Source organism: Syngnathus scovelli, chromosome 10 (assembly GCF_024217435.2).
Source record: "Syngnathus scovelli strain Florida chromosome 10, RoL_Ssco_1.2, whole genome shotgun sequence".
NCBI classification, from domain to species: Eukaryota; Metazoa; Chordata; class Actinopteri; order Syngnathiformes; family Syngnathidae; genus Syngnathus; species Syngnathus scovelli.
This window is the reverse complement of record NC_090856.1, coordinates 2,940,033-2,952,769: the sequence shown is the minus strand read 5'-3', so window position 1 is coordinate 2,952,769 and position 12,737 is coordinate 2,940,033. Positions and strand designations below refer to the sequence as shown.

The window sequence follows — 12,737 nt, the reverse complement described above, 5'->3', positions numbered from 1 at the left end:
ATGTGTGTGGCAAACGCTTCCCTCGTAACGACAAACTCAAGTCTCACATTGTGCGTTGTAAACGAGGTAAATAACAGTGAGCAAAATGACTTCTGTTCCCCCCACTTTGTTTATTAGGAGTCAGCTCAGAGATGTTTGATATTCATTACGTTGTGTTTGGGATGTTTGACAAATTGGATACATTTGTGGAAAGCTGAGATTTGTTTTGTTCCCCCCCACTTTGTTTATTGAGAGTCAGCCTAGACATTACTTTGTGTTTGACCAAATGGATACATTCATGGAAAGCTGAGAGGCATGATGTTAATCACAAATGTGATTGTTATTCTTTGGTTTGAATTACAACTCTTAATTTTTTGCTTTCAGTGGGGTTGGGATTGTATTCTGACATTTTGTGGCCGTTCCTCAAATACATATTTTATTCTTTACTGCTGACGTATTGCATATGTAACGCAGGTGGTCTGTTGATAAATGACAAAAGAAGAAATGAAGCTTACAATATTTATTATAGACACGTTACGAGGAAGTGAGCAAAAACAAAAAGACGGGACAAACATAAAAGCTTGAATAGGTTAGTCCGCCTGAAATACAAAACCAATAATTGGCAGATTCCCTCCTATATCCAGTACAGCCATCCGAACCTGGCACTTTACGGTAACTTGGGACTTCCTATTTATACCGGAAATGCCTTGTCCCAGAGCGCCCTCCTGTGGTATCAATTGCCACACAGAAAATAAATTAATGTGGGCAAATGAAAAACAAAAAAGAAAGGAAAAAAAGTATCTACATTATACATGAATTCTCATCGAGAGGCGAGCGAAAAGTTGCGCAACAGGAGTTTTTTTTTTTTTCTTCTTGTCATGAACGCGCAAATAGGTGTTGGTTATGCGCGCGCCCCCGTCCGGGAGTGACATCAGCTGCCAGAGCCTGTCTCAAACGTTGTGACGTGTGTTGTGGAAAGGGCCGAGCAGGGGCAAGGAAGCTTTTTAACTCCGCTAAACAACCACCGCGGGTGATCGACGTCTCTGCGGCAGACACCAAGGACGTCACGGACAGGGAGGGAGTTCCGAGGAACCGACGAGAGACTCGATCAACCCCGAACCAGCGCCTTTTCTTCCCTCGGGGAGGGGGGCGCTGAGTGAGGGTTAGCGAGGGAGGACTTCACCATGGAGGACATCAACTCGAATATTAACGCCGACTTGGAGGTGAGGAAGCTCCAGGATTTGGTCAAGCAGCTCGAGAAGCAGAACGAGCAGCTCCGGGGTCGCTCCATGATGATGTCGGCCCACCACAGACCTCACAGCGCCGGCTACGAGCCCTTATCGTCGTCGTCGGCGCTGCTATCGGGGGGCGACGGCTTCGCTCCCGGGGTGGGGTTCGGCTACGGCGACCTGTTGGAGAACCGCCGCTGCCGAAGCCCACGGCTCTCCTACGACGGCGTCAGCTTCACGAGGCCGTACGAAAGCGAAGGCGCCTCTGCGGCCACCTCCGGGTCGGCACGGAACTCGCGGTGCTTGGACGACGATTGCGAAACGTCCATTCTGGACCAGGTGGACGTTTTGGACTTGGAGGACATGGACTGTCTCCATGAAGACGACGACAGCTGGTGAGTGGGAGTGACTACTGCTGGGTAGTGGTCGTGGCCCGTGAACGCAACCTGGGCCCCAAATCCCTAAACACAACTGGACAGTGTTAATCTGTTTGTGGATCACCCTAGATCAGGAGGGTCCGAACTTTTTCTTCCGAGGGTTCCAGATAGAAAAATGGAAGGATGCAAAGGCACTTTTTGTAATCAACCTGGATAAATCCAAAAAATATATTGTATCTACAAACATATTAAATGTTATATATAATATATATATAATTATAATACACACCTATGGGGGAAAAAAACCCTCCAACTATTCAATTGTGCCAAAGAACCGGTACTAAAAACATTTCTAGTTAAGTGTACTCAGCCATAGTCACTAACAAGTTATTACTTGTCCTTTATAATTCCATTAGAAATCAAATTGCCCGAATATGCTTTAGTATTCCTAAAAGAAAATTGAACAGCTGTTCCGCAAACAAAAACTGAAATGGTCATACCATCACAAGATGCTGTTGTCATTCAACCAAAATCCGAAAGAGACACAAAACCACTTATTGCATGAATTACAGCTGTCACACGTGTTCATTGCTTGGCTTTGTTGGATGAGAGCTGTTTCTCTCCCCGGCAGCCATGGTTACATTCCGACTCGGAATTCCCCACAGCCAAACAAACACAAGTCGGCCGGCGAAGCTCAAGAACCAAACCGGCGGCCAAAAATGTAATTACATGAAGACGATCATATAATAACAATTGGATTGCTACTTGTTCACCCTTCAAACGACTACTACGTCCCAGTTTTCTGGAATGTAACTTCAGGAATGTATTTCCTGCTGATGGCATCACGGGATGTTTACGTTGTTTGGGAGATCCAAAGTGGATCTTCGAACCGCTTACCGAGTCTGACTTGTTTGCACGTCTGATCTGATGGCGATCGGGGATTAACCGTCTCCTGCAATCTGGGAATTAGCTTCCGACGAGATTCCGGCTCATCCCTTTAACTTCGGCATCCCCTTGCGGAAAAGTTGCGCAGCAGAGTTGTCAGCTACCGGCTGTGATTTGCCTCTCTAGTCGCGACTCGGCTTTTTTTCCTGAAGTTCTGGAAAAACATTTTCCGCTAATCATTAACGCGGGTACGAAGGAATCTGGCATTCCAAAACTGGCTTTTTTTCCACACAATAAATATTTGGTGGCGTGTGTTTTTCAGGCTGTACGAAGCTAAGCTCGACAGTCCCTTGCAGAAGGCGCTGAGCCCCGTCGTGTGGTGCCGCCAGGCTCTGGACAACCCGAGTCCGGACATGGAGCTGGCCAAGCGCTCGCTCATCCACAGGTTGGACCAAACCATGTCGGGTAAGCCGCCGCCATTTTCAATTTGGACTCTCGACTGTCTCCGACGTGACTTTTCCACGCTTTGACCGCCGCTAAATATAGCGTGCCGCTCGATTTAGGGGGGGGGGGAGGTTCTCACCTCCTCATGGCTAAAGTGAGACTTTCCATTTTGATGGGTCATGTAAGTTGTACAGCAGTTACCGTGGTGAATTTTTTCTTTTTGCTTTGTGTTGTGAGTTATATAATTTGAGTTACAAGCTAGCTCAACTTTAAAAAAAATCTTTTGGGCAACCCGATTTGATCACTGAGTGCAATTACAGTCTGCTGATGACTAAGAGGACACGCAACTGTCAATGACCTCATCCTTGTAGGTGTGGAATTAGGATCACGTCACCCTCCGACAGACTCGTCCCTCGTGTCGCCGCCGACTCCACAAAACACACACGCCCACTTTAAGAGGCGCCTGGAAACGCTGTTGCCATGGAGTGTGTGCTAGCCACGGGAATGCGGAGTCCGCAGGGAAGACGTTAGATGTGAACTGTTTTGTTCGGCCTTAGTCACATAACAGGGAGGAGACGGCTTTGAGGTCATTCTGAGGGTGAGGCCAGCGTGGGTGAGTCAATACTTGTTTGCTCCCATCGCTGGCCTTTCATTTGTCTCTAATTGTATAAGTTGAGAGCAAGAGGAGCACGGAGCTCCTCCATCCTCGTCAGGATCAAATCCCCTCGGGCGTCTCTTGTCCTGGTAAGGCGGGAGCGTATAAACATCGAGACGCGCGCTCCCCCTTTAGCGACACCGATCACCGCTGATAGGGAAAGTTCTCGGTCAACTCGTCGGGTCGTATGAGGACACTCGGTGGTGCTATGAAGAGTGAATTCTCAACTTGTAATTATTGCATCAGGAGATGATTTCTCCAGAACAGGACATCCCCATGGGGTCTGGGAACCCGACCTTTGGATATAAGCGCTTACACTCGCTTGCATTATGCTCTCGCTTGAATGCACTCTATTGAATCGTGCACGCCGTACGCTTTTCATACACCCCGCAGCAGACCACAGAGCCATTGTGAGCCAACACTGTCAGCATTGTTGCCATCTACGGACTTTCAATAGCTTCCGCTTGCTGTAAGATGTTGGAGCGTGTCTGGAATTGAGTCCATTTGAGACATTTTATGTACAATCGGCAACAGATGATTCAGACGCTTTTACGTGTACGCTTGCAGCTAACAGGCGTCGCAGCCTCTACGGAAGCTGCTACAACCAGCAGGGGAGCTACGGGAGCCAGTACAGCCCCAACGCCGCCAACAGTCCCTACAGCAGCGGCTTCAACTCACCCTGCTCCACGCCCAGCAAGGTGCCCATCATCAGGCAGCAGCTGATGCCCGTCAACGCAGGTAGCGCCAAAATTTCACCCAGTGCGAGCTTTAAAAGTATTAGTAAGTGAAACCTTCTCAACTATTTGGCCACGCAGTGCAACAGCGTAACACGACGGCGGCGGCAGAAAGAAACCCGCCGGCCGTCAGCCCCCAGTCGTCGGTGGACAGCGAGCTGAGCACCTCTGAAATGGACGAAGACTCGGTGGGCTCTTCCACGACCTACAAGCTCAACAACGTCAACGACGTCCAGATTTTGGCGCGCATGCAGGAAGAGAGTAAGTGACGCTTCCCGTCTGCTTTGCCCGAAATACACAATTCGCCGTCTGCGTGCATGCGCCTGCTCAGGTCTGAGGCAGGACTACGCCGCCTCGGCCTCCCGCCGCAGCTCGGGCTCGTCCTGCCACTCGCTGCGGCGCGGCACCTTCAGCGACCAGGAGCTGGACGCGCACAGCCTGGAGGACGAGGAGGAGGCGGCGCACGCGGCCTTTCACCTGCCCGCCAGCCGTTTCAGCCCTTCGCCCCGCCACTCGCCGCGAGCCTCCCCGCGCAACTCGCCGCGATCGCGCTCCCCGGCCCGTTCCGTGGATTACGGCCGCGGCTCGCCTCAGCCCGCGATCAGCCGCCTGCAGCAGCCACGCCACTCGCTGCAGGGCCACGACACGCAGACAAACGTGGTCAAGAACGAAGGTGAGAGCGAGACACACCAAATTGATGCTAGTTTTAGAATAAAAAAATTAAAGAAGAATTATTTCTGCAGAAAAACTGCGTCGTAGTCTCCCCAATCTAACACGTTCCAATGCGGCGCCCCCACAAGGCCCGGAGCCCGTCAAGAACAGTCGAAGCTGCGAGTCCAACCTGCAGCTGCCAAATGGCGGCTCGCCCAGACACCACAGCCAATCAGCTCGTGAGTACCACCACCACACAATCAGCGCCTGCATGTTTTACTGGCAAACTTGCTTTTTCAAGCTTCTTTCAACAATTCAAACACAGGAACCAAAGGTATTAGTCATAGTTGTGGCTCAAGTGCAAAAAGAAGTTAACCTCCCTTATTAGTCAAGTGCGGCAAAAGAAATTGCAATTGAAGGGTCAAGCAAAAAATGTCAAATGTAGCATTTTCAAACAAATCAAAATTAGACACTAGGCTCCCTCATTTCTTCTCGGGAAATCCTCCAGTCTGAGTTTTTTTTATGTACTTGGCGAGATTAGAGGATTCCCCCTGACAAGCGCTTGCGCTATCCATTTGATGTAATCCTTCAATGCGAGAGGAAGTTAATAGTATTGCTCTTAATCCGAGAGTTGTTAATCCGTCTCTGTTACAAGTGGCACGGCGCAGGGGGTCCCGAGGGCAAGCTGCAAGTTGTTAGACATGCTTCTTTTCTCTTGTTTGGTTTTTCTTTCATCTTTAGCTGAACCTTTCCTGTGGAAAACTATTTCGACACTTATTCCATACTCTCAATATCCTTATAGGGTCCATGTACTAGATTTATTCTCATTAGTTATACGATGAAGTTACTGTCTAACTAGAAAAAGAGAATACTAGCACATGGACCTTAAATTTGATGTCAAGGATATGGAATAAGCGTTCAAATGTGGTTCCGTCCCTTCCTTGGCTTTGGCATGTAGCGCTGACTCCCCCCCCCCCACTCACTGACTGCTGAATGGAGCTACGGGCTGGCAAATTTGTTTGGCTGCGGCGCCCTCTAGAGGCTTGCGACCACACTGCAAAGACAGGCCTCTCTGCCTTTTAGTGACGGCGTGTTTATGTATGTGTGTGTCCACAGCAGCGCCTCAGCTCCCGAGACACTCCACCCCCAAAACCAAACAGCAACTCCAAAGCCCAACGGCCCGGCGAGGTAACAGGCCCAAAGCGGCTCGGACGCTCGCCGACGTCCACTCGGCGTACCAAATTCAAGGGCCTCTTAGCGTTACTCGGTTTCGTGGCGTGAACGGTCTGTAGACCAAAGACCTCCGCCAAGGCCAAACTTGCAAATTGCCAGGATTCTGACCAACAGGTTCTCTGGTGCTCATGCCATCCCTCACGGAAATCTCCGGTGTCTATTTTAACGAACCAAACTTCTGCCATTAAGGAGCCACAAAGTTGTTTTGGATAAATAACGAGCGGCGACGCACAGCACGCGAACACTTAACTCGGCTCGACCTAAGGCTTGTGTTTATTTTGTTTGTTGTCTTTGTCTAGTCCCACTCTCCTGTTGCTTTGGCGACGAAGGTGACTTCAGTGAGTATTTCACTGTCGGCTTGCCACCGTTATTGTTGTTGTGGCTCCTCAACGTGTTTTGTGCATCTCATTCTGGTGACGCATCCTCCACCAAAGCTCAGGATGTTCCGATTCATGCATTATTCACCCCGATAGCGACAAAAGGGAGGGAATATTTGTATCTTTTGTCATTGCTCGACATTGCAAACGTGGTGATTGTGATTGTGGGCGACATTTTTCATGCTTGGCTTTTCATGCTTGGCTCTCAGATTCCCGACATTCATCGTTTTCATGCTAACGGTGGCGTCACATGACGTTTGAAATTTGCGCTCTTTCAGTTCCGCCGAGCAGCAAGCTGCGGACGCCGGCTGCACCCTCACCCCTGGCCTTGAGGCAACCCGTCAAGGCCATCGCCAACCCCGCCGGCTCTACCGCCACCCCCGGCCGCTCCCTGATTCCGCCCCGCAGCGGCCTGCCTCGTCCCAGCACCCCAGCAGGTGGCGCCGGAGGAGGCGGCGGCGGGATCCCCCTGCCTCGTAGCAAACTAGCACAGCCTGTGCGCAGGTCAGAAAATGGCTGCTCATCCGCGGGCATTTTTTTTCTTATCCTTTCTAAAGATTTATATTTGGTGATTGTTTTACAACTTAACTTAAACGCGACTTTTCCCCCTTTTACAGAAGTCTACCGGCCCCTCGTGTCTACAGCGGCGCCAGAGACAACCTGAGAGAAAGCTACTAGCTGCTTGCCCAGCAGAGGGCGCTCTACTCAAACTGTCAATCATTTGAGTCAGCTGGACCACCGCATGGCACTTTATCTACCTTGGTGACTCTTAACGGTCACAATGTCCCAGGAACATTTCAAAGAAACAAAGAAGATGTATACGCAATTCAGATGAGGAGAACGCCAAAGATCAAACTCGGCTGTCAGTCCTTCTTGTGGAAACCCGACAAGCAAACCTGACCTCTGCAATGGCACTAATGTGTGGCCAGCTAAATTGAAAAAAATCCTCGTATTAGAAAAAGAATGGAAAAAAAGGAAAAGCACCTAAAGAGAATGCACAAATGAAAAAGATTTGAAGGGATCCTCCCTTGTTTTAACAATGCTCGTGTTCCTATTCGAGACGCCATCTTGTCATTAACGATGACACCAGCTCAGACTTCATATGCTGCATTCAAGAAAACTGGGGACTCTGAAACTCCTGAGTGCTCTTCGACATAAAGATCAGAAAAGTCTACTCTCAAGTGGACTTTGATGACAATTACTACTTTCCTTTTAGCCAGCACTTTGGCCACATTTGATGGTAGTACAGAAAGAGCACAAAAAAAGGAATATGCACCTAAACAACGGAGGATCCTTTTAAAAAACGCCACACGTCCATATCAGTATTGTTTTGATTTTTAACGATGTTTTTTTAATGTACGTTCGAACCTCAATTTGCAATGCTAACGCTCCAAAGCATTTTTCCAAAGGCTCGTTTATAGATTATTATTATTTTTTAATCATTAAGGGCTTTGATTGTTTTGGTTTCAGTTTAGCCGCGAAGCTAATCCGACAATGAATTGACAATTGGGAACTCTGGCAACCACAATAGCCTTGATTGTTTTGCTAACGATGACAAATTAGCTAAAGTCGGCGCAAAAAAATGTGAGGTAGCTTTTTGTTAGCTAGTGCCAATTTTGGACTTGCTTCCATTTTTTGCCAATGAACATAAAAGGGGACAATCCATGCATTGATTTTTGTTTTGATGGCTTTCTCATTAGCAACAGCTAAAACAAGTGTGCCGTAATTCTTGAGCTTAAAGCATGTCACAGTTTGGAACGGTTTGGAATTGTAAAAAATATAAATACATTAGAGAATTTCAATTCAAAAGCCCACAATAATTCTCCATGCGTAACAAAAAATAAATAAACGAGGGGGAAAAAAAAGAAAGTTACCAGATTGATTATATTTGTGTGCCAGTGTTGGTACTTATTGGTGTGGTGGCTCGTTTCTAAACTAGTGCCTCTGATTTTAAAGTGTCTTTTTGTTTTATTTTTGGTGCCAATTTATGGTTTTGCAAAGCTTTTCTTGATTTGCCTGCCTGCCTATTTTTGTAATGGAAATGAATTACATTTATTATGATTGCTTTGAGGAAGAAGGAAAAAGGTTTGGCTTACACGCCTTCATATTTATATCTAATGTGTAAATTAAAAGTTATTTATTATGAAGAGAGAAGAGGTGCCTCAGACAGGAAAATGAGAAGCTTGACAGAATGTTGCTAAAAAAAAAAAAAAAGACCAACAGCAACCACACCTTTTGTGTGACACATTTTTTGTTATTTGACTTTTTTTTTTTTTAAAAAAGCCACAAACATGACAATTTTTTTTCCCCATGTAAATCACATTTGAAATAAAACCTCGAAAACCTTTTTGTCGATTTTGTTCTTTCACTACATTGCAAATAACGCAAAATGAGTGTTTTTGATCTTGCGGTTTGATATTTATTATCTTGCTCGTCTCCTACAAAGCACATTTTGTCCTTTGAGCGACTTTCAATCCACTGACGCAGCCATTAAAAGTAAAAGCGTACAAAGAATTACAATGATGCATTTCAGGGAACAGAAATGCATTCAATATGCGTGTCACCATTAACATCAAAAACCTTAATGCACCTTACATTTTTTTCCTAAACATGAAAGAGTTTTTTGTAAGATAATTTTTTCACATTTGTGTTTCCCAAACATCAGACAATTTTGTAAGTATGTAATCGAACATCAAATATACCAACTGCAATTAAAATACTTTAAAAAATATATTTTACAGTAATTAATGGTTATTTTTAACATTGTGGCTAAAACATTGCAATGGGATTTTTTTTTTTTTAAATCATTCAGCCCTAGGTATTAGAGACAGACGCCAGTGTTATTAAAAAGGTCTGACAGAGGGACCACATCTCCAGAATCGCTTCCAGATTAGCATCAGCTCAAAATTGGCTCATTCATCAGACTATTCGAATATGCTCTCTCGGTTTCCTCTCTCAGTATGACATTGGTGCAAAAACATTGGCATGTTGGTGCAACTAATAGTAAAAATTGTATGTAAATGATTTGAAACATTTTGATTTAGCAGAGCACATTCAATTGCAGGGCAGATATAAATCACATCTAAAAGCATTGTTGGGATATGATGGATATGGAATAAAAGCTCCCAAAAACTTCCCATAAAGTTAAACACAAGCAAGCAATGCTTCATTACATACCTTGAGTGGCCCATTAGCTTATTGGCTGTGTTTGGAGTCTGACGACAGTCGTGAGTCACCATCCTCCTCTTCGTCATCTTCCCGTCCTCTCCTGATGAGACGGGGCCGCTTTTATTTCCTGTGCGCGATGTCAGCGCGTGATAACACAGTCTGCGGACACACAAACAAACATGAGGAGATGCTCCAACCCTGATCAGATGCTGAGATTTCACCACACTGGCACACATATGTTCTTGGAAACATCCATGACAATTTGATCTTAAAAAACATTACATTTTTTTCCCAATTTTGAGCTTTTCATAAATAAGACAACTTAGTAAAGATTATTTAGACTTCCAAAAATATTACAAAGCTAACAGAAATTCCCTAAAACATTTTTAAAAATAAATATAATTAATACACTATAACGAGTTGAATCCTGATCTGATTTTGGTCCAATTATACATTTTGAGAACAAAATCCAATTGAGCATCTCTGTCAAACGTCTTGGGATCCGCTTGTCGTTCATTGGTTGCGTTTGTGCATGATTTGATTCCAAGGCTATCAATCGGGCGCAGCGAAAGTTGCGTCCCTCTGTTGCGCGCGCGCACGCCCACACGCATCCATGCGGGTTGGGTGAGCTATAAAAGGGGAGTCCGGGACGCCAGTTCTTCCTCTTCGGAAATCGCGCGCCGCGGACGCCCACCATGGCAACGTCGCGTCCTCCAGCCCCCGCGCCGTAGCGAGCGAGCCGTGCGTAACAAGGAGAGACCGGTGCGCTGCGCCATGGCCAACTCCAGCGCACCGTCGGGAGGCTTAGGGCTGACGGTGGGCTCGCCCCCGTCCGAGCCCCCCGCCGCCGACGTCCTAAGCGTGGTACCCGCTTTCTGGGACTCGCCACTGAGCCACGGCATCAACGTATTCGTGGGTTTGGTGCTGTGCTTCACCATGCTCGGGCTGGGCTGCACCGTGGACATCAGCCAGCTGGGCGAGCACATCCGACGGCCGATCGGGGTACTGCTGGCCGTCGTGTGCCAGTTCGTCATCATGCCCCTTGTCGCCTTCCTGCTGGCACTCGCCTTCTCCCTGGACGACGTGGCCGCCATGGCTGTGCTGCTGTGCGGATGCTGCCCAGGGGGTAACTTGTCCAACATTATGTCGCTGCTGGTGCACGGAGAGATGAACCTCAGGTAGCCCAGCCTGCTTCCACAACTTCTTTTTGTTTAAATAGGAAAGTCTATATTCCCCCAAAAAGTAGTTGTCGATGCCATCAATCCATTTTTGATATTCAGGGTACACTCTGCCAATCACCCCCCCCCCCCCCCCCAAAAAAAAGATTTTCTTTTTTTTTTTTATTCCCCAGAATAACTATCCCCATAATAGAATGTTCTATGTAATCAAATTGAGTGTCGGGTCTCCAACAGCATCATCATGACCATCTCGTCGACGCTGCTGGCGTTGGTGCTGATGCCACTGTGCCTGTGGATCTACAGCCGCGCGTGGATCAACACACCCGTGGTCAACCTCATGCCCTTCGGCGCCATCATCTTGACACTGTGCAGCACGCTCATCCCCATCGGCCTCGGCGTCATGCTGCGCTACCGCTACACGCGTGTGGCCGACACCGTCTTGAAGGTAGAGCGTCATCCATGTTTGTGCGCTAGCCAGGGTCTCACACAGAGATTGATGATGTGTTCCCAAAATTACTGAACAGATGATTGGATTTTCAGTTGATTTCAATGGGCAGGCCTATTGCCAAATTGCATCAGAGAAGTACAGCTAGATGTTAGAGGAACGGGTCAGCACTGTTATCTCCTCTAGTAGTGCCTTGGGGGAAAATAACTGGGGTATGGCCATTTTAGCAGAAACTGTGGCACTGATAAAGCCCTTCAATGCATGTGAACATACCTGGTGTGTGTTCAGGCGTCGCTGTGGTCTCTACTCATCACCCTGGTGCTGCTCTTCATCCTGACGGCGGCCATGCTGGGCCCCGAGCTGCTGTCGGCCATCCCGCCGTCCGTGTACGTCGTGGCCCTGTTGATGCCCATGTGCGGCTACGCGGCGGGCTACGGCCTGGCCGTGTTGTTCCATCTGCCGCCCAACTGCCGTCGCGCCGTCTCGCTGGAGACGGGCTGCCAGAACGTGCAGCTATGCACCGCCATCCTCAAGCTGGCTTTCCCGCCGCAGCTGATGGGCGGCATGTACATGTTCCCGCTACTCTACGCGCTCTTCCAGGCGGCCGAGGCGGGCGTCTTCATCCTGGCGTACCGGACGTACCGCAAGCAGGTGCTGGGCAAGGAGGAGCCGCCGGCCCGGCGGGACGGCGAGGATACGGATATCACGTACCAACGCTTCCAGGATGAGGATGTCGATTTTGACGCTTCGTACGGGGCGGTGACGGTGAGCGACCCAAACACCATCATGCTGGACCCCTGCCCGCCTGACCCTACGCCTGTGTGAAAAACGCAAAGTTAATGTGACATACAAGAAACAAAAAAATATAAGATAGGCTGATGCATGGAAGGCCTCAATCATCAATGTATTTCCATTTTCAATTGGCAATCGATCGCAAATAAAAAACTATGGCTAAAAAAAATACAAATGTTTCATCTCAAATCACAACTCTTTATTTTGTATTTTTGATCATAATTTCAAATCAGTACTGTATATGGACATTCTGGCCTTTCCAACCTCTTACAAGAAATTAAAACGTTAATAGCCACGTTTTGGATATTCGATTGCCAATTGGAAAGAATGAACGAAATACAAATTCTCAATGTTTATCATTCAAAAAAAACATCATGCGTGAAAACACCAGTCTGTGAATGTAACAATCAGCCATTTTGTGTGTACGAACAGATGTAAAATGTGTATATGGAGAAAAATATATATGGAGGAAATTAAAATTGTACAGAATGTAAAATGTCTTTTCTTGGCTCAAGAATCTATTTAAGTCAATTATTCATGATATATTTATTTAGAACGCACTTCACATTTTAGAGAAATATCAAATGTTG

The 12,737-nt window shown here is 47.2% G+C and overlaps 2 protein-coding genes and 1 long non-coding RNA gene across 8 annotated transcripts; 2 read left to right on the top strand and 1 right to left on the bottom strand.

The window, feature by feature from the left end:
- The first annotated feature begins 870 nt into the window (after positions 1–870).
- On the top strand, positions 871–8,911 carry slain2 (SLAIN motif family, member 2). 6 transcript variants are annotated; one of them, XM_049732008.2, is made up of 10 exons: positions 871–1,603; positions 2,793–2,935; positions 4,137–4,307; positions 4,385–4,564; positions 4,635–4,976; positions 5,104–5,193; positions 6,071–6,142; positions 6,487–6,525; positions 6,843–7,068; positions 7,182–8,911. In XM_049732008.2, the coding sequence occupies exons 1-10, from the start codon at positions 1,164–1,166 to the stop codon at positions 7,240–7,242; spliced, it is 1,764 nt and encodes a 587-aa protein (XP_049587965.1). In that variant the 5' UTR covers positions 871–1,163; the 3' UTR covers positions 7,243–8,911. The 6 variants fall into 6 exon arrangements, with proteins under 6 accessions (XP_049587965.1, XP_049587969.1, XP_049587963.1 ...); XM_049732006.2 differs by having other exon boundaries at positions 873–1,603; positions 5,047–5,193; XM_049732009.2 differs by lacking the exon at positions 6,071–6,142 and having other exon boundaries at positions 873–1,603; positions 5,047–5,193.
- On the bottom strand, positions 8,434–11,749 carry LOC125976118 (uncharacterized). The gene is made up of 2 exons (XR_007484180.2): positions 11,629–11,749; positions 8,434–9,891 (listed from the first exon to the last, which is right to left on the bottom strand). It is a non-coding gene; the product is annotated as an uncharacterized lncRNA (long non-coding RNA).
- slc10a4 (solute carrier family 10 member 4) lies at positions 10,410–12,643 on the top strand. Its single transcript, XM_049732014.2, has 3 exons — positions 10,410–10,910; positions 11,145–11,355; positions 11,644–12,643. Exons 1-3 carry the CDS (start codon positions 10,507–10,509, stop codon positions 12,178–12,180), a joined length of 1,152 nt encoding a protein of 383 aa, XP_049587971.1. The 5' UTR covers positions 10,410–10,506; the 3' UTR covers positions 12,181–12,643.
- Positions 12,644–12,737: the final 94 nt, after the last annotated feature.